This window comes from Peromyscus californicus, unplaced genomic scaffold (assembly GCF_007827085.1).
Source record: "Peromyscus californicus insignis strain IS unplaced genomic scaffold, ASM782708v3 Scaffold_13__1_contigs__length_99412109, whole genome shotgun sequence".
NCBI lineage: Eukaryota > Metazoa > Chordata > Mammalia > Rodentia > Cricetidae > Peromyscus > Peromyscus californicus.
Genome location: NW_026294424.1, coordinates 79,963,330 through 79,988,968, shown reverse-complemented (window position 1 = coordinate 79,988,968; position 25,639 = coordinate 79,963,330). Strand labels below are relative to the sequence as shown.

General features: G+C 40.2%; 1 protein-coding gene across 1 annotated transcript; it reads left to right on the top strand.

Moving 5' to 3' along the window:
* Window positions 1–2,097: 2,097 nt before the first annotated feature.
* LOC128108779 (UDP-glucuronosyltransferase 2B31-like) lies at window positions 2,098–25,123 on the top strand. The gene is made up of 3 exons (XM_052735823.1): window positions 2,098–2,824; window positions 15,543–15,691; window positions 24,839–25,123. The coding sequence occupies exons 1-3, from the start codon at window positions 2,101–2,103 to the stop codon at window positions 25,121–25,123; spliced, it is 1,158 nt and encodes a 385-aa protein (XP_052591783.1). The 5' UTR covers window positions 2,098–2,100.
* The last annotated feature ends 516 nt before the right edge of the window (window positions 25,124–25,639 follow it).

The following is a 25,639-nucleotide window of genomic DNA, read 5'->3' as shown; positions in this document are numbered from 1 at the left end:
GGCTGAAGGATCTAGCTATAAAGGGAACACTGGCCAAAAGGAAACATTGCTTACAAGGGTTACAAGAACACTGACTGTTCAAAGGGAGAACGTTATAGGATAACAGAAGCAATTTCCAGCTCCTGCCAACTTGGATTCAAAACAATCCTGAGCAGAAACCAAAGTTCACCTTAGGTGAGATCAAGTGGGTTCAGGGTGACCTCCTCATTCCAAGGTTCACTTTAAACCCCCTCTGGACAGGCAGGGTGGATCCCTAATTTCCCCGACCAGAGCCTGTTAAACTCTAGATAAGAACTGCAAGAAGTCTCTTTCCACACTTCCTGCCTGCCCAGCTGCAGGACTACCTGCTTCACCCTACTTCCATGCTCACCCTAGGACAGCCAAGAATTCCACCGGGTGTCCCTTTCTTCAATGCCCACTCAGGAGCAACTCTGCCATCCTGCTAGGTAGATCCCACTGAGGAGCACCAAGACAGCACAGATCAAGGTAAACTTGGTTATGAGCAAGAGCACAATGGTGCTTTCACCTATTCCCCCTTTCCTGTCCCAGCTTGCTCAGACCACTTGCCTTTGCTCTCTGAGGTGGATCCCACATAGGAGCTCATGGTTTGCTGGGTGCTGTGTGTAGGACACCACAGGAGCTTCAGCAGGGAGGCACCCTGATCTTTTTCTAATGATATTTTGCCTCAATGAGGGAATAATGAAAATAAGGGATTATGTTCTTGGTGATGTCTGCAAAAGATACGAGGATTCAGGAAAGGGTTGAGATCAAAATATAGAACAGAACAAAATGATGGTATGTGAATATTAAATACAACAATAGAGGTCAAAAACTGGGAACAAAGCTAATGTCAATCAAATTAGAAATGAGGAAGTGTGGATTTTCTGTTACAAAATGGATTGAACATTACATAAAAGAAACTTAGCTACCTCTTATAACATGAAAGTACATTAAAACCTTATAATAATCAAAGCCAGTCACAAAGTACCACCCATTTTATGCCAGCTACAAGAAAAGCTCAGAATAAGGGGGAAAAGGGGTGTTTCATGACTAAGGGGTCTCAACCTGTATGTCCCAACAAGCCAGTTACACACACACACACACACACACACACACACACACACACACACACACACCACTAAATAAGTCAATCAATGGAGACAAATAAACTGTAAAATGAGAAAAAACAGATTTACTCATTGTAATCACTTTAGTAAGAGAGGCAGAGAGAGCCCATCATGTTTATCCAACTCCATCTTTGGGATTCTAACAAGACACATGCATAGCTAAACAGTTCAGCCATGATGTGGTCCCTTGCCCAACATTTTCTTAGCTCCTAGGCTCTTCAGAAATGTTAGTCTCCTCCAGTTTGTAAATGGCCCTTGAGGACCGATTCCTCCTAGGTACCCTCAAGGCATCAGACAATTCTTCTCCCACCAGAAGATCACCAGGAAAATTCTAATTTTTTTAGTGTCCATTCTTTCAATAGTCTGATAGTCGAGGAGGGAGGCAAAAGTGTCTCATTAGAATATATTCATTCCTGCCAGGGTGACAAGAAAGCAGATTCCTGACTGGATAGGGCTGGAACCAATGGAAAGGCTAAGAGAACGGGGCTTCCTATCTAGGTTAAAATCAGCTTCAAATTTAGTTGCAGGTTTATAATTCTGAGGTTATACTATGGACCTCTGAACCATTTATTTAAAATCATTCAATAGTATGGTAAAGGAATGCTGTTGCCAACATTCATATGAAGACACACTGGACTATGATATTTTAAAAGTGTGACTCAACAGTTATGTCTTTTCTGTAAGTTCTTTATCAAGGAAGCTACATTAGAAGGAGAGAGACAAAGAAAGAGAGGGAGATCTTACTGTTTACTGTTCTCCAAGTACATTATATGTTCAAGGTCACTGAGAATCAGGAGTCTTTTCACATGTTCACATCTGCCCCCTCATATTCCATTTGGCATCCAGAGGCTGTGACTATCCCATGTGTATTTACTTTTGTGAGTACAAATTATACTTTAACTAATTATTTCTCTCCTATATCTGCAAGATCTGAGGGATTGCCATTTGAAAGGCAGCTCTGGATTTAACCAAGATGTCAGTGAAAATGACAGCAGCCCTGCTCCTGCTCCAGCTGAGTCGCTTCTTTGGATCTGGGAGTGGTGGGAAGGTGCTGGTGTGGCCAATGGAATACAGCCATTGGCTCAACTTAAAGGTAATCCTAGAAGAACTTGTGAAGAAGGGCCATGAAGTGACTGTTCTGATACCCTCAGTTTCCTTTACTTATAAGGTTGACGAAGCATCTGCTATTGAGTTTGAGATATACCCTTCATCCTTTCCCAAGGCTGATTTGGAGGAACTTTATATCGAATTATTCAGGAAATGCATTTATGAGCTGCCAAAGCAATCATTTTGGAGATACTTTTTAATGTTGCAAGAATTGGTTTGGAAATATTCAGATTATTTTGAAAGTCTCTGCAAAGATGTAGTTTTTAACAAGGAACTCATGACAAAACTACACAATTCAAGCTTTGATGTTATTGTAGCAGATCCTTTCATACCCTGCAGTGACCTGCTGGCTGAGATTCTCAAGATACCACTTGTGTACAGTCTCTGCTTCTTTCCTGGATCCACATATGAAAAGTACAGTGGAGGACTCCCACTGCCTCCTTCCTATGTGCCTCCTGCTATGTCAGAATTGAGTGATCAAATGACAATCATGGAGAGGGTGCAAAATGTAATCTATGTGCTTTGTTTTGACTTTTGCTTCCAAAATTTTAATGAGAAGAGGTGGAATCAGCTTTACAGTGAAGTATTAGGTAAGTGCCTGCTTAGTTGGGATTGTTGCATTCTAAATTTGCTGTGTCATTGAAAGTGATTTTGAAACAACAGTATTGACAGCAGAAGGATTTATCTCTCCTAAGTAAAATGGTGAAAAGTCGGTGTAATTATCTGCCAAATTCAAAGCATTGTAGAAAAACGTCCCAGTGTCAATTGCAAAGCCTTCAACAGGACTCGTCAGACAGGCACACACGTACAAAACCAATCTTTGATAATGCCTCTAAGAAATAACATATCCACAAGGCATTTTAACTCGTGTCTTAAAACAGTAGCTTTACCTGTGGGGTGGCACATCATCATCGTCATCATCCTCATCATGATTACTATACTGCTGCCATTACTTTTATTATCCTGACTACGCACATGCGCACTTGTGCTCTGTGTAACATATGTGAAGGTCAAATTCAAATTTAATGAGTTTTTACCTCCACTTTCATGTGGTTTCTCAGGATCAATTCAGGTGTTCAGGCTTGTATGGGGACTGAACTCAAGTCATTAAGCTTTCATGATAAACACTTTTACCATCTAATCCATTTCATTATGTAGAAGCCCACTGAGGTTTCCTAGGAAGATCTGAGCTTACCTTACCCAGCAGTGCTGCATTAAGAGATGGCTTGACCACGTGCATGGTTACCAGGTGATTGGAAGGGTCTGCACTTGCTTGATCTAGAGGGAGCTGTTTTGCCCACCCCTTGGCATTCGTACCAAAAGCCCCTTTGAAGAGACAAAAGGGGCTGCTGTATATTGATCCAGGCCCTCCTGAAGCTATCCTGTGGTTCTGTCTGTCTTCTCTCCCATCTATCTTTCTATCTAAATATTTCTCATCCCTCTCTCCTCAAGAGTACCCTGGAGAAAAAGTAGGAGCTGGCCTCCCACAGATAGTACCATGAACAGGGACAAGGACTTGGCAAAAAGAGGGTTGGGGCCCACAGGAAGCAGTGGACATGTCCAATTTGTAGTATAATTGAAGGCAGGCGTATTCTATTTTTGGGAGTGAAAGAGTGGCTGAAAGAAATGTCAAAGGGAAAAAGAGGCTGCAGTGAATCTCTCTCTCTCTCTCTCTCTCTCTCTCTCTCTCTCTCTCTCTCTCTCTCTGTTTAGGTTTCTCTCTCTCGTTTCTATCTATAAAAATTAAGTAAAAATATAGGGTTAAATGTAGGAATATTGGGTAAGAAGAAAATAAGGATAAGAGTAGAATTTCCCTTGTGCTGAAATGGGGCAGGAAAATAGTAAGCAGATCTTCAATGATTCACTTGAAGAAAGTCTGAAAAACTTGGGGTAATGTAAAATACAGGCATATGGTGTAAGAAAAAAAAAGCTTAGTATAAGAAAAGCAACAAGACCGAGGAGCTATGTCCTTGATTCTCCAAACTATGGGACTATTAATGCAGACTCCTGTGTAAAAATCAGAGTCAGTAAAATATACTATGAGGATAATATGCAGAAAAAGATTCCTGTGGGAAAAAATTTTTCTCTGAGACAGATGCAGGCGAGACAAAACCCTCTGCTCTGCGGATATTGCCACTGTATGAAAACAGCGTACCATCAGAATTAGTTTCCTCTTGGCCATGAAGCCAAGAATAAAGAACAGAAATCATGGGGAAAATTTAGTAATCTCTCTTTCAAAAACTGAAAGCTTTTCAGACCTTTTTTTTCTCTCAGAACTCTTTTCTTTCTGTAAGAGCAAAATTAGACTCACCAGGAACGAACGTCTATCAGAATGGGAAAGTCTCCTGTAATTGCCCTAGAAAAAAAAAAAAAAAAACTTCTTGGAACATGGTAAACCCTCTCTGCTAGTCCTGTCTTCCCTTCAAGCCAGTATTAGAAAAACAGCAGAAACTTAGGACCATAGCCAGAGTCCCTTATGACCAGAGCCTAGGGAGAGGAGCCTGAGAGAGCACAGGCAGAGAGCCAAATGGGGCACCTTCCCTCCAGTGTGGAGTTGCAGCAGAGGCTGTGTAGGACCCGGAGAAAAGCTGATGGCATGGAGGAAGCAGTGGGGCCTTGGAAATCCTTCCTGCAGAAAAAAACAGGGTCATAGTTCCTAGCAGTAGCTGCAAAGCTGCAATGACATCACGGGAAAAATACAGACAAAATTTGGCTTTACATATGAGGCTGGTGAGGATGGCAGGAACCACCTGCCTTACCACAAAGCCCAAGTGGGTTGATGGGGCCACACAGTGCCCATGGCTGAGGAGAGGAACAAAAGAACCCCTCTGAAAAAAGCTTTTTTATTATTATTTTTTCTTTTTTTATTAAGAAATTTTTTTCCATTTATTTTACACACCAGTCAAAATCCCCCTCTTCCCTCCTCTCCCCCCAGCATCCCCCTCCCAACCCAACCTCCACTCCTCCCCAGAAGAAGGCAAGGGCCTCCCGTGGGGAGGCACATCCAGTAGAGGCAAGTCCAAGCCACTCCCCATGCCTCAAGGCTGTGTGAGGTGTCCCATCATAAGTAGTGGGCTCCAAAAAGCCCCCTCATGCACCTGGGATGGAATCTTATCTTACCACCAGGGGGCCCCAAAGCAAATCAAGCTACCCAGTGCAGAGGGTCTAGTCCAGTTCCATGAAGGCTCCACAGCCATTGATCCAACTTTCATGAGTTCCCACTAGTTTGGTTTGGTTGTCTCTGCAGGTTTCCCTATCATGATCCTGATGCACTTGCTCATAGAATCCCTCTTCTCCCTCTTTGACTGAACTCCTGGAACTCTGCCTGGTGTTTGGCTGTGAATCTCTGCATCTGCTTCCATTAGTCACTGGAGAAACGCTCTGTGATGACAGAATATTTAGCCATCTGATCACCTGAGTAGGACAGTTCAGGCACCCTCTCGACCATTGCCAGTAGTCTAATGTGCGGTCATCCTTGTGGATTCCTGGGAACTTCCCTAACTAACACTCTGTTTCTCCCTATTCCCGTGATGTCTTCATTTATCATGGTATCACTCTCACTGCTTTCCCACTCCATCCCTGTTCCAGCTCAACCATCCTGTTCCCTTATGTTCTCAACTCTTACTCCCTACCCTCTGTTGCCCATCCTTCACCCCAAGTTTATTCATGGAGATCTCATCTATTTCTCCTTCCCAAGGCAATGCATGTGTCCCTCTTTGGGTCTTCCTTGTTAGCTAGCTTCTCTGGAGTTGTGGGTTGTAGTCTGGTTATCCTTTGCTTTATATCTAGCATCCACTTGAGTGAGTACATACCATGTTTGTCCTTCTGAGTCTGGGTTACCTCACTCAGGATGATATTTTCTAGTTCCATCCATATGCCTGCAAATTTCATGATGTCATTGTTTTTCTCTGCTGATTAATACTCCATTGTGTATATGTACCACATTTTCTTAATTCATTCTTCAGTTGAGGGGCATCTAGGTTTGTTGCAGGTTCTGGCTATTATTAATAATGCTGCTGTGAACATGGTTAAGCATGTCTCCTTTAGGTATGATTGAGCATTCCTTGGGTATATGCCCGAGTGGTGTGGCTGGGTCTTGAGGAAGATTGAGTCCCAATTTTCTGAGAAACAGCCATACTGATTTCCAATGTGGCTGTATAAGTTTGCATTCCCACCAACAGTGGAGGAGTGTTCCCCTTGCTCCACATCCTCTCCAACATAATCTGTCTGTAGTGTTTTTTATCTTAGCCATTCTGCAGGTGTAAGATGGTATCTCAGAATCATTTTGATTTGCATTTCCCTGATGACTAAAGAAGTTGAGCACCTCCTTAATGTCTTTTGGCCATTTGAGATTCTTCTGTTGAGAATTCTGTGTTTAACTCTGTAGCCCATGTCTCTTGAGTTCTTTATATATTTTGGAGATCAGACCTCTGTAAGATGTGGGGTTGGTAAGGATCTTTTCCCATTCTGTAGGCTGTTGTTTTGTCTTATTTACTGTGTCTTTTGCCTTATAGAAGCTTCTCAGTCAGGAGGTCCCACTTATTAATTGTTGCTCTCAGTGTCTGTGCTACTGGTGTTATAACTAGGAAGTGGCATCCTGTGCCAATGTGTTCAAGACTACTTCCTACTTTCTCTTCTACAGGTTCAGTGTAACTGGATTTATATTGAGGTCTTTAAACCACTTGGACTTGAGTTTTATGTATGGCGATAGATATGGATCTATTTGCAATCTTCTACAGTTTGACTCCAGTTATACCAGCACCATTTGTTGAAGATGCTTTCTTTTTTCCATGGTACTGTTTTGGCTTCTTTGTCAAAATCAGGTGTTCATAGGTGTGTGGGTTAATGTCATAGTCTTCAATTTGATTCTATTGGTCCACATGTCCAATTTTATGCCAGTACCAAGCTGTTTTTATTACTATAGCTCTACAATAGAGCTTGAGGTCAGGGATGGTGATGCCTCCAGAGGTGGCTTTATTGTACAGGATTCTTTTAGCTATCCTAGGTTTTCTGTTTTTCCAAATGAAGTTGAGTATTGGTCTTTCCAGGTCTGTGAAGAATTGTGTTGGGATTTTGATGGGGATTGCATTGAATCTGTAGGTTGCTTTTGTTAAGATTGCATTTTTACTATGTTAATTCTACCTACCCATGAGCATGGGAGATTTTTCCATTTTCTGGTATCTTCTTCAATTTCTTTCTTCAAGTACTTAAAGTTCTTGTCATATAGGTCCTTCACTTGCTTAGTTATAGTTAACCCAAGATATTTTATATTATTTGTGGCTATTGTAAAAGGTGATGTTTCTCTTATTTCTTTCTCAGCCCATTTATCATTTGTATATAGGAGGGCTGCTGTTTTGGGGATTTTTTTTTTTAGTTAATCTTATATCCTGCCACATTACTTAAGTTATTTATGAACTGCATGAGGTTTTTTGGTAGAATTTTTGGGGTCACTTACGTATACTATCATATCGTCTGCAAATAGTGAAAGCTTGACTTCTTTCTTTCCAATTTATATCCACTTGACCTCCTTTTGTTGTCTTATTGCTCTAGCTAGAATTTCAAGTCCTATATTGAATAAATATGGGGAGAGTAGACAGCCTTGTCTTGTTCCCGATTTTAATAGAATCGCTTTGAGCTTCTGTCTATTTAGTTTGATGTTGACTGTTGGCTTGCTATAAATTGAATTTATTATGTTTAGGTATGTTCCTTGTATTCCTGATCTCTCCAAGACCTTTATCATGACAGGTTATTGGATTTTGTCAAAAGCCTTTTCAACATCTAATGAAATGATCATGTGGTTTTTTTTTTCTTTCAGTTTGTTTATATGGTATATTTCATTGACAGATTTTCGTATATTGAACCATCCTTGCATCTCTGGAATGAAGCCTACTTGATCATGGTGGATAATTTTTGAATGTGTTCTTGAATCGGTTTGCCAATATTTTATTAAGTATTTTTGCATCAATGTTCATGAGGGATATTGTTCTGTAATTCTCTTTCTTTGTTGCATCTTTTTATGGTTTGTGAATCAGAGTAACTGTAGCCTCATAAAAGGAGTTTGGTAATGTTCCTTCTGTTTCTATTGTGTGGAACTATTTGAAGAGTATTGGTATTTACTATTCTTTGAAAATCTGGTAGAATTCTGCACTGAAACAATCTGGTCCTGTACTTTTTTGGTTGGGAGGTTTTTTAATGACTGTTTCTATTAGGTGTTATTGGTCTACTTAAATTGTTTATGTGGTCTTGATTTAACTTTGGTATGTGGTACCTATCGAGAAAATTGTCCATTTATTTTAGTTTTTCCAATTTCATGGACTACAGGGTTTGAAGTATGACCTGATGATTCTCTGGATTTCCTCCTTGTCTGTTGTTATGTCTCCCTTTTCATTTCTGATTTTATTAATTTGGATGCTCTTTTTCTGCATTTTGGATGGGACTTGTCTATCTTGTTGATTTTCTCAAAGAACCAACTCTTTGTTTCATTGATTCTTTGTATTGTTCTCTTTGTTTCTATTTTATTGATTTCAGCTCTCAATTTGATTATTTCCTGGCATCTATTCCTCTTGGGTGAATTTGCTTCTCTTTGTTCTAGAGCTTCTAGGTGTGCTGTTTAGACATTAGTGTGAGATTTCTCCAACTTCTTTATGTGGGTATTTAGTGTTTTGAATTTTCCTCTTAGCACTGCTTTCATAGTGTCCCATAAACTTGGGTATGTAGTACATTCATTTTCATTGCATTTTAGGAAGTCTTTAATTTCTTCTTTTATTTCTTCCTTGACCCACTGGTGATTCAGTTGAGCATTATTCAGTTTCCATGAGATTGTAGGCTTTCTATAATTTTTGTTGTTGTTGAAATCTAACTTTAAGCCATGATAGTCCAACAGAATACAGGAGGCTATTCCAATTTTTTCTATCTGTTGAGATTTGCTTTGTGACTAAGTATATGGTCAATTTTAGAGAAGGTTCCATGGGATGCTGAGAAGAAGGTGTATTTTTTTTTGTTATGGTGGAATGTTCTGTACATATCTTTTAGGTCCATTTGAGTCATAACATCTGTTAGGTCCCTTATTTCTCTGTTAAGTTTCAATCTGGCAGATTTGTCCAGTTTTGAAAGTAGGGTGTTCATACTATTAATGTGTGGGGTTTGATGTGTGATTTAGTAATGTTCCTTTTACATATATGATTACCCTTGTATTTGGGGCATAAATGTTCAGAATTGAAAATTCATCTTGGTGGATCTTTCTGTGATGAGTATGTAATGTCCTTTCTGATCTCTTTTGATTGATTGTAGTTTGAAGTCTATTTTGTTAGATATTAGGATAGCTACACTAACTTGCTTCTTAAGTCCATTTGATTGGAAATTCTTTTCCCAGCCATAAAAACTCTGAGGTAGTGTCTTTTGTATGCAGCAGAAGGATGGATCCTGATTTCATATTCATTCTGTTAGCCTGTATCTTTTTATAGGTGAATTGTGTCCATTGATATTAAGGGATATTGATGACCAGTTATTGTTAATTCCTGTTATCTTTTGGTGGTGGTGGTGTGTGTATTACCCTTCTTTGGGATTTACTGCTGTGGGGTTATCTATTGCCTGTGTTTTGTGGGTGTATCTGACTTCCTTAGATTGGAATTTTCCTTTTAGTGCTTTCTGTAGTGCTGGATTTGTGGCTAGGTATTGTTTAAATCTGATTTTGTCTTGGAATGTCTTGTTCATTCCTCTATGGTGATTGAAGGTTTAGCTGGGTATATTAGTCTAGGCTAGCATCCATGGTCTCTTAGTGTCTGCATTACATCTGTCCGGTACCTTCTGGCTTTCAAAATCTCCATTGAGAAGTCAGGTGTTACTCTGAATGGTCTGCCTTTACAAGTCTATTGGCTTTTTCCTTTGCTCCTCTTAATATTCTTTCTTTATTTTGTATGTTTAGTGGTTTAATTATTATGTGGTGAGGGGACTTTTTGGAGGGACTAGTCTATTTGGTGTTCTGTAAGCTTCTTGTATCTTCATAGATATTTCCTTCTTCAAGTTGGGAAAGTTTTCTTCCATGATTTTGTTGAATATCTTTTCAGTGCCTTTGAGTTGGTATTCTTCTCCTTCTTCTATCCCTGTTATTCTTAGGTTTGGCCTTTTCATGGTGTCCCAGATTTCCTGGACATTTTGTGTTATGACTTTTTTGGCTTTTGTGTTTTCTTTGACTGATGAATCTATTTCCTCTATTGTATCCTCTACACCAGAGATTCTCTCTTCTATCTCTTGTAATATGTTGCTTATGCTTGCATCTGTAGTTTCTGTTTGTTTACTCAGATTTTCTGTTTCCAGCATTCCCTCTGTTTGTGTCTTCTTCATTGTTTCTATTTCACTCTTCATGTCTTGAAGTGTTAACTTCACATGTTTAATTGCTCTTTCATCTTTTTTTTTTTACTTACTTTAAGAGATTTATTGATTTTTTTTCCAATTTTTTGTTTGTCTTTTCCTCAATTTCCTTTAGGGAATTTTTCATTTCCTCTTTAAAGGTCTCTATCATCTTCATGAAGTTATTTTTAAGGTCACTTTCTTCTGCTTCTTCTACATTGTGATGCTCAGGTCTTGCTGTTGTAGAAGGGCTAGGTTCTGGTGATGCCATATTGCTCTTTATGTTGTTGTATGTATTTTTGCACTGGCATCTACACATCTCTTCCTCCAATAGGTGCAAGAGGTGCCTGTGTCTGAGAAAGCTGCTATTGATCCAATCTGTGCTTGCTGTGTCTGTGTCTTGGGGGCCTTCTGGGTCTAATCTTAGCTCTTGGTCTAATTGGAGCTGTCAGATTCTGTATCTCAGGGAGCTGTTCTTGGTCCAATCCAAGCTAGCTGATTCTATGGCTCAGAGGGTCACTCTTGGTCTTATCAGGGCTCTTGGCCCAGTCAGAGCTGGTGGATTCTGTGTCTCAGGAAGCCACTGGTGTCCCAGAGGGATGGGTACTGGGGTAGTGTGTGGGTCTTATCAATTACAGGGTCTGATTGGGGGTTTTGGTGGGGGAGCCTGCCCGCAGGAGTTTTTCCTGCTGGTCAGCAACTGAGACAGAGATGGGTGGGAGTTCTCAGGAACTGGTTGTGTCCTATGCCTGGGTCCTAGAGGCAGGACTCTCTGGGTTAGAGAAGAGCAGCTCACCTATTGGTCCAATGATAGCAGGAGGATTCTGTGTCTCAGGAAGTCACTGAGGTCACCACTGGGGGATGGGTATTGGGGTAGGCATGGGTCTTATAGATTGTAGGTTTCAATGAGGGGGTTTGGTGGGGGAGCCTGCCTGCAGGAGTTTTCTCTGTTGGCCAGCAATTGGGGCAGAGATGGGTGGGGGGTTACCAGGGGCTGGTTGTATCCTAGGGCCTAGGGCCTAGAGCTGGAGAAGCTTTTTTCAAGTACTCTTTTCACTGACCCAGTAAGGAGTGGGAGAAAAGCCACCAAATACCTGTCCAAGTGCACACAGTTGGATGGGAATGACCTGCTCCAGGGACAGTGCCAGGTGAACAGGGAGTGCAATGGCCACAATTGGCTACAGCTCTGACCAGGAAGGGCTGCTTGGGAAATGTACCTCCTAACAGCATGGCAGCATAGGCAGGCAGGGCCAGAAGAAAGTGCAGAAAAAAAAATGGCTTGCTGGCCCTTCAGCTCAAAAATGCAATTTTTTTGTAAAGCTTTGTTAACCTTGCCTCCTGAGAATTGGATGAACAAAACTTGACTGTCAGGAGGCAATTAAGATGCTAATGACCTATATCAAGTCACTTTAAGACCCTTTAGAAAACAAGAGAAAGCAGTCTGTACACCTGGAAATTGCTTTAGGTGTGGAAAAAACTTAGGGCAAATAAGAAACTTGGGTTGTGCTTCAGATGCAAGAGGGGAACATTGAAATAAAAGTCAAGGCATCATTAAAGAGCTCATGGTAATCTTAAAAAGCAGCTTCAAAAATTAAGAAAAGGAAAAATTGTACCCATAGGTACTAAATGAAGCATGGTGGCTTCCTGAGTCTGGTGATGTGTGTGGAACAAAGAAATGTGAGCTCTAATAATACCCTAGCTGCTGACATTTCTCCAGAAAAGCTGGAATGAAACAAAACCTGGAGCCACACCGCCTCTGTTTCAATGCAGACTCCTTTAAGAAAGATGGTTCCTAATAGCTGTGCAGTAAGTTTTTTCTAAGAGCTTTATAGCACCTCAATATGGTAATTCCACCATTGTCCTGAAGTGAGGCTTCTCAGGAGAGCAAACCAAAAGTTCTGCTGTAACTGAGTGAAACATTCAGCAATGTTTGTTTGAATTGTGGCACTCAGGGGAGCTGTAACAAGTTAAGGGACAGCCCCCTGGCTGGTGACTGTCCACTGCTGGGCACATGTCTGCAGGTTCTGGAATGGCTAAAAGGCCCTGGCAGGAAAGGTGACTCTCAGGGAATGGTGTTGTCCTGAGTGTCACAGCCCCCAGGCAACAAGTGTTACAGCCCCTTACCAACAAGTGTTACAGCCCCCTAGCAATGACACTACTATGTGATACAGAGAGCTGCCTGTGAGAGTGGTGAAGCCACTCAGCCACACATTAAGATTTCAGAGCATAGACTATCAGGGGAGTCTGCTGAGTGCTGCAGATCTGGAACCACACTCCAATTTAGACAATTATTTTCCCCTGATGGGAGATTAACTATTGGGGAGATTGACTGTTGTGAGCTGCCAGCTGTACAATTCTGAAACAGAATGTTCCTTAGGTGCTTCTTTTCCTCTTCCTCCTTTCTTCCCTTTTGGGCTTGCTATGTATGCATACCTAGAAATGAGATCACTCTCAACAGAGTTTTTAAAAACTCTGGAATGCATAAAGTGTTGTTTAACAGCAGCACTATTCTTTTAAAACTAACATTTTGCTTGCTTTGTCAGAAAAGTCTAAAGAATATCAATTATAGGTGATTGAGATTATGATCTACTGAGCAATGTCTTATAAACAATGTTTTACATATTATGTTATATACTTGATCTAGACCTTTGAATTTCGTAAATAGTACCATAAAAGAAGTACTTTTATTTCTTCTTTTCAAATGAAGTTCAAAGAAATTACTCTCTCTCTCTCTCTCTCTCTCTCTCTCTCTCTCTCTCTCTCTCTCTCTTTCTCTCTCTCTCTCGTGTTGGAAGAAAACATAAATAGTCCTGCTAAGAAATCTCTTCTAGATGTGTGCTAAAGTTTGTAAAATAGTTCTATAGAATTTCCTTTCGAATATAAGTTTGCGAAAAGTATAAATATTACAGTGATATTCATGTTAGTTGTAAATATCTATAATCATGTTCATATTAGAATTGTGTTTATTTATGAAACATTGTTTGGTAAAAGCTAAGGGAATCTTTAAGTTTGATACAGTTTATTTGATGTGTTCGCATCGAGAGTTTTGATTTAGAAAAGGGTTTGGTGCAGCTAAGACTGCTGTAGTCATTGTAGACCCATTCCTAAAAGGATATTCCAGCTTTATTATCCTCTGCTCCTTTACTGGATGGTGTGGCAGCTATGGAGAGTGCTGTGGATGTGGCAACTATTTACAAGTTCTTGATAGGGACCTGAGTCAGGGCTAAGTTAAGCTCTATACACCCTCCTGCCAGTGGCTGGTAGTCAAAAATGGGCAACTTTCTTCTTGATAGCTTCCAACCTAAGCCAGAGTATGCTTCATGGAAAGTGTACCTCTAAGATAGGTAAGAAAAATTAATCAAGAAAGATGAACAAAGACAGGCACAGTCTATCTGAGGGGGTTGGGGGGTCCTTTATTATATCAAGAGGAGGGAGTTCTGTAGGCCCACAGAGGTTTCCTAGTAAAATCTGAGCTTGCTTTGCCTAGCAGGGCTGTATTAAGCAATGGCTTGACCACATGCATGGTTACCACGTGATTAGAAGGATCTTCACTTGGCTGAGCTAGGGGGAGGTCTTTTGCCACACCTCTTGCCATGCATATAAAAAGCCCTTATGAAGAGACAGAAGGGGCCGGTGGATATTGAGCCAGGCCCTCCCAAAGCTATCCTGTGTTTCTCTCTGTCTTCTTTCCTCTCTATTTTCTATCTAAATATTTCTCATCCCTCTCTCCTCAAAAGTACCCTGAAGAAAAAGTGAGAGTGGGCCTCCCACATCTAGCCCCTAAAACAGTAGCTTTAAACAAATTCAATGTCATCATGATTTGCACATATAGACTGAGGACTAATACATATTTCTAGATAGATATCTACATAGCATTGAGAACTTTCCCCTTTATAGACATTAGTTTTCTCATTTATAATTTGAAATATTTTCTCATTTCACCTAAGTTTCTGCACAGCTGTGAATACACACTCTATGTAATTACAACAAAAAACATGTGTATTTAAGACTTTGGACAATCTATATTTATTTATTAGTGGGGTTAAAATTAAGTTTAAAAATGTATGACAATGAAGTGTAGACACTGATTACTAGTAAAAGTGTTTTAAGATACACGTAATGACCAAACATCTCTTTCCATATTTTATGACTTGTTATCCTTATTATCTCCAAACAAACTTACACATAATTATTACACAGTCAATTGTGAATTAAGAGCAGTATGAGGACAAGGAACTCAGGCATAATTGAAAATTATCTTTGAAGTGAGCCAGGCCTACACAGTGAGACCCTGTCTCAAAATGAAGTGCTGAAGCAAGAATCCCCACAAATATTTACACTGGATGTGTCAGCACACACCTGTAATCCCAGCAAATGATACATGAAGGGAGAAGATCTGGAGTTCAAGGTCAACTATGGCTACATAGTGACATAGGAATCACACTTGGGCTCCATCAGAATATCTCCAAAACAAAACAGCACAAAATTCTCAGTTCCCTTAGGAGAGCACACATCAAGATTCCAGCAGATAACCAGGACAACTTTAATGAAGAATAGCAGGAAAAAGTGTTTCCCTGACTATGACAAACATGATTCATAGATTAGGAAATTGGATATATTTAAATAGCATATCTAGATATTTGGTAATCTTGAATTTCCAAGGTATGTTACAGATGTGGTATCTTCTACGTCACTTGCCACTTGCACAGTGAATTCATATATCTCTAAGCATAAGGATGAGTAACATAGATAGTGTAAACTTGTGTTAAAACACTCAGATGTACATAGACACAGAGAGAGAGAGAGGGGGGTGCAAATATGTTTCATATCCCAGCCATATGCTTGTAAATGACTCTGACTACATTATCAAAAGTGCTTTCAGAAGACTCCCTGGCATATTCATCTTCACCTGATGCTTATGTCATGGGTTATACCTTCACTGTTCTGATCCCTCTTCAGGAAGACCCACAACACTCACTGAGATGATGGGGAAGGCAGATATATGGCTCATTCGAACCTACTGGGATTTGGAATTTCCTCACCCTCTCTTACCAAATTTTGATTATGTTGGAGGACTCCACTGCAGACCTGCCAAGCCTCTGCCTAAGGTAAATACAGTGCCATTTGTTTGCTTCTGTTTGCCTTGCATTTTCAGCAAGAGTGATATTTTATTACTTCAGAATGGTTGTCAAACTCAGAGAGTCACAGGAATTTAGTTAAAGAAAGCCACCTATAGAAACACCTGTATTCATTCCATCAAAAGTGTATGTATTTCAAGCCAGCAGTGGTCCTACCCACAGCAGATTGAGACGACCTGATACAGGAAGGACCATTCCTGTGGTCCTCTGTGGGAGACCACAGAGGATTCCTAGTGAGATCTGAGCTTGCTTTACACAGTAGGGCTGCATTAGGGGATGGCTGGTCCATGTGCATGGTCACCAGATATCTGGAATGTTCTGCACTTGGCTGTGCTTGGGGGAGCTCTTTTGCTCCACCCCTTGGCATTCCTTTTAAAAACTGTTTAGTAGAGATAGAAGGGTCTGGTGGGTTCAGACCCAGGCCTTCCCGAGGATATCCTGTTTTTTCTTACTATCTCTTCCTTCTTTACACTTCTATCTACAAAGCCCTCATTTCTCCCTGCTCAAGAGTATATACCCTGGGATAATAAGAGGGAGCTGGTCTCCCTCAGTCCTCTCCACAGCAGGTTGAGCCTTTCTACATTATGATGGTCCTGGATTGAATAAAGAAACTCATTAAGGATGAATCTGGGAGTCACACAACTCCAGCTTTATTTTGAAGTCATATCAGTTACTGTTCTGATATAGCCATGTGTCATCATACCACCATCTGATTTCATTTCTGTTCCAGTTCATACGAATCCAGGAATCTTAAACATCAGGAATAAAATAGGCAATGGCACTCAAGTCATAGCATTTTCAAAAGTTATGTCACTCATTTCTACTTTCAGTAACAGCTCACACCCACCCTATATTAGGTTCATCCTGGACAGAGATCATGTCTTCTTCATGTATCCCCACTTCAAAGTACAATGGGACACTCCGTGAATGGTTTTGAATCTAGTTCTATAATTTGGGTATATACTTTAAATTTCTCATGGGTAGGATAAAATTCTAAATATGAAAAAAGACTATTCTAACCTGAAATCATAGCTGATTCAGATATAACTTGATAGTGGCTATTCAAAAAATGGGAAGAATGTTTCAAGGCATAGTGTGATTTCTGTTTGCAGTTGACATGAGTTTATTATGAAAAACCACGGTATTCTATATCATGACCCAGAATATAAGACAGAGATTATCTGTATGATGTAAAAGAGTTCCTATAATTAGTTTTCAATTTCTAATAGCAAAGAGTAAAAACAATAGTTATCACTTTATAGACAGCAGAGTTAACTACAAGAAACCAAGTCTCCAGATAAGAGCAAGACAAAAGAAAACTGTATCTTGCACATGATGTGGCTCCATATGTTATAGATGAAAAATGCTTTGTGCAGTGCAGAATCACAAAAATATCTATGCCATTGACACCCTAATCCCTGCAATAAAATATCCACACATTATGAAATGGACTCCTCTAATGGTAAACATTGAATTTCAGAACATACAAGAGGTCTTCTGTTCAAGTGTAAGCTCAACCCTACTGGAGCACCAGGTGAAATTAACACATTTTGCTGTGGGATGGTCTCTCTGTATGCTTTAAATATGTGTTGCTACCATTGGATAATAAAGTAGCTGCTTCATACTGTGGCAAGAAAGGTTATAGCCAGGCAAGAAATCCAAGAAAGATGCAAGGAGAAAAAAGGCAGAGTCAGGGATACACTGAGAGCCACGAGTGGAACAAGACATAATGGAACACAGGTAAAGCCACAAGACATGTGGTGATACATAGATTAATAGAAATAGGTAAATTTAAGATGAAAACGCTAGCTAGCAAGAAGCCTGTGCCATAGACCAGCTTGTAATTAATATTAAGCCTCTGAGTGATTATTTTATGAGCTGCTGCGTGCCAGAGAGGACACAGGAAAACTTCCAGCTACACAATTTTATCAACAAAATGGAAATCCTGAATGAGAAGCACACACACTGAAACTAGAAACCATCTTACCAAAAATGAGGAGCTGAGCGCTTCCACCATAAACAGTTAAAGGTCAGAGTTCAGAAGCAGCAGTAACCCTAGTTAGTGAAGATAAAGTGAGCCCTGGGACAACTGTCACTCCTGTAAACTATACGGTGTTGTAGCTGGAGTTTTCCTGCCTGGCCCACGATCAGGACAAATCTCTCTCACCTGCCAGTCCCACAACCGCTCAGACCCGACCAAGTAAACACAGAGACTTATATTGGTTACAAACTGTATGGCCATGGCAGGCTTCTTGCTAACTGTTCTTACAGCTTAAATTAATCCATTTCTATTAATCTATACCTTGCCACATGGCTCGTGGCTTACCGGCATCTTCACATGCTGTTTCTCATCGTGGCAGCTGGCAGTGTCTCTCTGACTCAGCCTTCCACTTCCCAGCTTTATTCTCCTCCTTGTCCCGCCTACACTTCCTGCCTAGCCAATGGCCAATCAGTTTTATTTATTGACTAATTAGCAACACATTTGCCATACAGAACATCCTACAGCACGGTGTATACTTCATAAAAATGTAGCTCGAGTTCTAATTGGTCTTAATAATAAAAGCCTGAAGTCAGATATCAGGGTAAATGCTGAAAGGTCAGAGAGGTAAAGGAGCCAGCCACTAGACAGACTTCTTACCTCTGCCAAATCCTCAAACCAAATGGCTGAGCTCCTGTCTCCTAATGCCTTGTATCCTTCTCCCTAGTGCTGGGATAAAAGGTGTGAGCTTCCATCACCTGGCTCTGTTTCTCTTTTAGACTGGATAAATCTCGTGTAGCCCAGGGTGGCCTTGAACTCCTGATCTTTCTATTTCCTCTTCCCAAGTGCTGGGATTAAAAGTGTGTGCCATCACTGCCAGGCCTCTATGGTTAACTAGTGGCTAGCTCCACACTCTGATCTCCAGGCAAGCTTTATTTGTTAGAGCATATACACAACAGCACCACAAAAAAAAAGGTTGGGAAATGAATTATGATTAGGTTACCCAGGGAAGCATCAGTCATAGACAAGGACAGAAAGGAAGAGTAACTGCAATAGTGCAGAGTGTCCAACAAAAGGAAAGATGAGAAAGCTGGTCAATCACAAGCCCTTGCTCCTTCTGAACCCAGGAGAGAATGTGATCCCCTGTGTCTTAACCCCAGAGAAACACAACCAAGCTGATGCTAGAAATACATGAAATAAGGAAGAGAGCTGAAGCGGCCCAAGAGAATTCCATGGATGTGGAAACGTTATGCCAATGTGCCCAGGTTACAGGATCTAGCTATAAAGGCAACACTGGCCAAAAGAAAACTTTGCTTGCAAGGATTAAAAGAACACTGACTGTTCACAGACAGAAAATTACAGGAATCCAATACTTGGATTCAAAACAATCCTGAACAGAAACCAAAGTTCACCTTAGATTAGATCAAGTGGGTTCAGGGTGATGTGGCCATTCCAAGGTTCACTTCAAACACCCTCCTTCTGCCCTGGTTAGCACTTAATTCCAGTTTCTGCATATCTAGAATTTAAAGGCATATTACCCCATTAATTTCCATACTGTAGTTTTTATTTTATAGAAACACCTTTATAAGGCATTCTAATCCCTCTCCAAGCCTACTTGCTTGGAATCACATTTTAGGTCCCTATTTTTAAATCTTATTTATTTATACACGCTGCATGAGTGTTTGATCGGGGTGTATGTGTGTGTATCACATGTGTGCTTGGTGCATTCAGAAGCTAGAAGGTAGATTAAGTAACTGTGACTGGAGTTACAGATGTCTGAGAGCCGTGTGGGTGCTGGGAATCTAACTGGGTCCTCTGGAACAGCAACCAGAGCTCTTAACTGCTGAGCCAACACTTCAGACCAGGGTTTGGAGTGAAAATTTTGTTTCTTTATTACTTTCTTTTTTTATTTCTTTCTATTCATTTACTAGTTCTTCTTCATGATTGTTGACTTGTATACTTGAAACAGACTCTCACTCTGTAGCTCTGTGTATCCTCAAACCCTCTATGTAGGCCTGGCTATCCTTGAACTCACAGAAATCTACCTGCATCTGCCTCTGGAGTACTGGTATTAAAGGTGTGTGCTATCTTGCCTTGCTAATTTACTTTTCCTTTTTTAAAAAAAATTATTTCATGTAGCCTAGAAGTGATGGCTCAATCCTTTAATCCCTGCACTCTAGGTAGATACAAAGAGATCTCTTTGAGTTCAAGAGCAGGTTGGTTTACAGAGTAAGTTCCCTGATAAAAAAAGGCTACACAGAGAAAACTTGTTTCCAAAAACAAAAAGGAAAAAAGTTATTTTATGTAAAAAAAATACAAATGACAAAATAAATAAAATAGTACCCAGGCATGGTAGCACACACTTTTAACTCCAGCACTCCAAAGGCAGATGCAGGTGGATCTCTGAATTCCAATCCAGCCTGGGCTACAGAGACAGTTCTAGGACAGCCAGAGCTTATATGATAAACCCTGTCTCAAAAATAGATAGATAGATAGATACATAGATAGATACATAGATAGATACATAGATACATAGATAGATACATAGATACATAGATAGATACATAGATAGATACATAGATAGATAATTTCATACACACAAACACACACACATACTTGTGTACATACATGCACATGTGCACACAGATTGTTTTGCCTACATGTATACCTCTGCACCACCTGCATGTCTGGTGACCATGAGGCCAGAACTAGAGTCACCATGGTGGTACTGGGAATTGAATGTATGTCCTCAGGAAAAGCAGTCATTGCTCTTAACCACTGAGTCATCTCTTGAGCCCATGGAGTCTTCCTTAAAGTCTTATTTGAGAATTTGGTATACTATGTTTGGATTATATTAAACCTCTCTCCTAACTCTGTTCAGATCCATCTCTGCTCATTAGCCACCCCACTTTGTGTCCTTTTCCCCCACCCTTCCAGTTCGATGTTTGCTGCTGTATAATCTTGGGTATGTAGTCTTCCACTGTAGTGTGGTAGACTTACCACAAGCAATAAATATTCTTATAAAAGATCTGGCTCTTCTCCCAACAGTATCAATTACTAACAGCTCCCCAGCTAAGGGTGGGACTCCATGTTCACCTCTCCTCTCCACGCTGAGATTTGTTCTGTCTTGAGCTTGCTGTCACAATCCATCACAATCCATGGGAGTCATAGTACAGATGCCCTGGTGCATATGAAACACACAGGTTCCTTGTAGTTATCCACCACCTCTAGCTCTTGCTAGCTTTTTTCAGCAATTATCTGAGCCTTGGAGGGATGGTATGTGATATAGATGTCCCATTTATGACTTAGCATTGTTTATGCTCTGTACCTGAGCCAGTTGTGGGGCTCTACACTAATCATTATCTACTCCAAAACATTCTTGGTGAGACTTGAGATTCTTTAATCTATTGGTATAGCTATTAGTCATTAGGAATCAGTTTAGCGCAATAGTCATTTAACAGAATATATCAGTAGGTTCCCGCTTTGTTGTATGTCCTGTCTGGCCACCGATTCTTGACCCAAAAATGGTGTCAAATATGAGCTTCTCTTATAAATTCAAAGGAAGCACAGTTTCTAAGGGTGAAGCACTCCAAATGACCACTTGGACTATAAAAACCATGCTGTTCTTTGGTGACGGTTAAGTGTTTTGTTTTATTTGGAATTGTACTTGATGGTCCCAGTAGAGAAGTGAAATACAAAGTATACATTCAAACAGCTGCATGAAGAGACCATTGTATTTGGTTATTTGGTATAGTTCATTTAAATCCCGGAGTATGTCTGTCAAAGACAATGGCTTTCATGTAGCTTGGTCAGCATTAAACTGTTTTGAAAGTATGCAGCCCCCAGGTTCAGCAACTTTGAAAATAAAGTCCTAGTTTTTCTTAAAAATAATAATAATAATAGTCTCCTCAACATACAGAAATCACACTATGCCTAAAAGCATTCTTCCCATTTCTAGATTAGTACTATCAAGTTATGTCTGAATTAGCTATCTGAGTAGTACAGTCTTGTTTTTACACTTAAAATTTGATCCTACCCAGGAGAAATGCATAATATACAGGAGGATTATAGAACTAGATACATGGCTTTATTCAAAAGCCATTCTATGAAGGGGAGATATAAAAATGAGTAAGGCATGGTCTCTGCCCAAGAGGAGTTTAGTGTGGTGTGGGTGTAAGTTGTTGCTGAAAATGCAAATGAGTCATACCACAATGTTATGACATGACTGCCATTTGCCGTTGTATTCCTGATGTTTAGGATTCCTGGATTTTTACTAACTTGACTAGAAATGAAACCTGATGGTGGGATAATACATGGCTATGAAACAGCAGTAGCTCATATGACCAGAAAACAAAGCTGGACACATGGCTCAGGAATAAGAGCACATATTGTTCTTGCAGAAGACCTGAGTACAGTAAGAAGCACCCAGTTTGGGTGGCTCATGACAACCTGTATCTCCAGTCCCAGGGTATCTGATAATATTATAATAATACTGAAAATGTATCTATTCTTTAACCAGGAATTCCCATGTTACAAAACAAAAAAAAAATAGATGTTTACTGGATTTTTAATTTTTTTTACTGTATTACTGTAAGTGTGGGCTTGTGTGGTATTCATGAGCCAGGACATGTATATGGAAGGCAGAGAAGAACAATTCTAATTAAATGTTGCTTTGTTTTGTCTTTGTGAAAATTTATGTGTTACTTTCTCTAACTGCTTTCCTGCAAAACTAAAATACACAGATTTCTTTTGACTGTGTGTGTGTGTGTGTGTCCATGTAGTAGCATTGGGAGGGAAAGGTAGTAAGTAATAAGGAAATGAAACTAACAAACTATACAGTTTGTAAGCAACCACGCAGTAGAAGAATAGGGAGGTAACTTGGGAATTAGAATAAGAAATCCAGAACATTGAGGAAAGCATGCCCAGGCTTTGACAAGTATTTGAAAGAAGAAGACAAAGGGCAGAAAATATAAAAGCTACACTTTTCTAAATGAGGACCAGGGAAAGTCAGCAGGCAAAGCACATGGCTGCTGCTGGACTGCACAGACAGAGGAATTCTGGGAAGGAAAACTTACAGTAAAGGAGTAATTACTTCTCCCAGTACTTTAACTCAGCTTAAGGTGAACTGGCCTTCCTGAGGGGTGGATCCTTAGCCAGGTGACTGAGTAACCCAACTGGACCAAGCTTAAGGGAGGAGACAATGGCCTGTCCATACCCAAAGGCAGATTCCACACTTTTGACCAGAAGAAAATAACTTTCCCTGAATGGACATCCAATACCACTGTAATACCAGGATCTATCTCCCTCTGACACCCAACACTGGGGGTTCAGGCACATGGGCCCACTCCCAGACTTCCTGTGGGCGTTGGAGATCTGAACTCAAGACCTTTTGCTTTCTTGACAAGCACTCTTAGCCTTTGAGTGACCCCAGCTCCAAGATTCACAGACTTTGTTTCTCTGGGTTGAAAAGTGATGTAGCAGCACTTTTGTAAATGTTGTTTTCTTTTTATCAAAATGAGAAAATGTTCTCATTTTGAAAGTACTTATTTGCAAATAATAAACACTTCTGACTTCCTTCTTTTACGTCAGCATAATTTGCAAAAAATAAGTGTTGTTTCATAAAACACGTCACTTTATTTCAGAATATGTTTCAAATCTGAGGGAAATAAAAACTGTCTAACCATTTGTCTTGTAACATTTATAAAAAGATTTTTATTAATAGATAAGTCTTTTTAAATAGTCATCCAAATCTCCAAAGTGAAAATGAACAGTGTTTAGGATTCCTCTCCATTTTCAGTGTTATAGTATTGGGAAATAATAATTTCACATTTGTTTGCTGATCTGGGATTGACTTTTATCTTTATTTAAAAGACAACTGTTGCATCAATATATTAGGTTCTTTGGCATAGGTAATGTCTACAGTTTTTTTGAACACATAATCATATTAATTCACATATTGGCATTAAATGATTCTTAATGCTTGAAGGTGTTTTTTCATTTGTATGCTTTATTATATATTGTGTGAAAGTGCTAAAGTTATAGAGAATATAAAAAGTAAACAATTGATGCCGGGCGGTGGTGGCGCACGCCTTTAATCCCAGCACTCGGGAGGCAGAGCCAGGCGGATCTCTGTGAGTTCGAGGCCAGTCTGGGCTACCAAGTGAGTTCCAGGAGAGGCGCAAAGCTACACAGAGAAACCCTGTCTCGAAAAACCAAAAAAAAAAAAAAAAAAAAAAAAAGTAAACAATTGGGTTGATTTTTTTGATGATGATCACAAAACTATGCATGGAAAAGTTGTAGAGATTGTTTTTGTTTGCTTGTTTTGTTTTTTCTTTATTTATCAAGGGATAAAGCCTGGTAAGAAAACTATTGGCATGAAAAATTAAAAATGGACCTCCACCTCTTACCATATACAAATGTTCATTTATAATGCTTCAAAAAATAAAGGTAAAAATTATAAATAAAAGGTGTTGATAAAAGTGTGAAAATATATTTGTTATCAAATTGAAAATGGTTTTTCTGTTGACCTCAAAAGCAGGAGCAACTAAGCTAAACTTCATTAACTGGACTCACAAAAATGAAAATTTTTCTGCATCAAAAAACATTATTGAAAGTACTGAAAAGAAAAATCACAAAGCTGGAGAATGCATTTGGAAGTCATATTCCCAAAAAAAGAACTTAGACTTAAAAAAAAAAAGGTCATAAGTGCATATTGTGGAAGGGAAAACACATGACATGACCCCACATAAAAAAACTGAACCCCCATCAAAATTTATTCAACCATAAAATTGGACAGAGGATCTGAATAAGCATTTTCCATGAAAGAGCTCCAGCTGGCCAAAACGCATGTGGAAGTATGTTCAGCATCATTACTCTTAAAGTTATTCAGGCTCAGCTCAAAACAATTGAAAACCACAATGAGATAGGGCTTCATCCTCTTAACTGCTTGGAATCAAGAGAGAAACAGTAGAGAGCAAGGGGAGACATCAGGATACTGCTGTACTCTGCTGTGGATGGCAACGTGAGCAGCTCCTTGGAAACAGTCTGCCACTTCTGCAGAATCCAAAGATCTAAGCATTCGGCTCCTGTAGTTATACACCAAAGAGAAATGAGAACAACCCCACACAAACCTCTTCCAGGGAACTGGGATCGAGACTCAGCTGCAGGCAGGGTGGATCCCTATTTTCCCAGGTCCCCGCCCAGAGCCTGTTAAACTCCCACGAGGTCCTGCAAGAAGTCTCCGCCCATGCTTCTGCCTGCCCAGCGCCCAGGACTCTCTGTTGCACCGAACTTTCGTCCTCACGCCAAGGACAGCTTCGTGTTGCACCGGTGTCCCTATCTTCGCGGCCCACTCAGGAGCAACTCTGCCATCTTACTTCCGGGGTTCCCACTGCAGGGCTCCCGGACAGCACAGGTCAGGGTAAACTGGGTTCGGCCCAAGAGCGTGATGGTGCTTTCACCTATTCCCTCTTTCCTGTCCCAGCTTGCTCAGACCTCTTGCCTTTGCTCTCTGAGGTGGAGCCCACACAGGAGCTCATGCTTTGCTTGGTGCTGTGTGTAGGACACCACGGGAGCTTCAGCAGGGAGGCACCCTGGACTTTTTCTAATGATATTTTGCCTCAATGTGGGAATAATGAAAATAAGGGATTAAGTGTGGGCTTTCTGTTACAAAATGGATTGAACATTACATAAAAGAACCTTGGCTACTTCCTATAACATGACAGTACTTTAAAACCTTATAAACATCAAAGCCAATCACAAAAGCATTTTATACCAGCTACACGAAGAGCTCAGAATAAGGAAACAAAGATGTTTCATGACACACAGAAGTCAAAGCCTGTGTGTCCCAACAAGACAGTTTACACACACACACACACACACACACACACACACACACACACACACACACAAATAAACCAACCAAAGGAGTCAAATCAATT

Coding starts and splice junctions, on each gene's coding strand:
- LOC128108779 (XM_052735823.1), top strand. CDS start 2,101: ATGTCAGTGAAAATGACAGCAGCCCTGCTCCTGCTCCAGCTGAGTCGC. Junction 2,825..15,542: donor GCTTTACAGTGAAGTATTAG/GTAAGTGCCTGC, acceptor ATCCCTCTTCAG/GAAGACCCACAACACTCACT. Junction 15,692..24,838: donor CTGCCAAGCCTCTGCCTAAG/GTAAATACAGTG, acceptor AACCTCTTCCAG/GGAACTGGGATCGAGACTCA.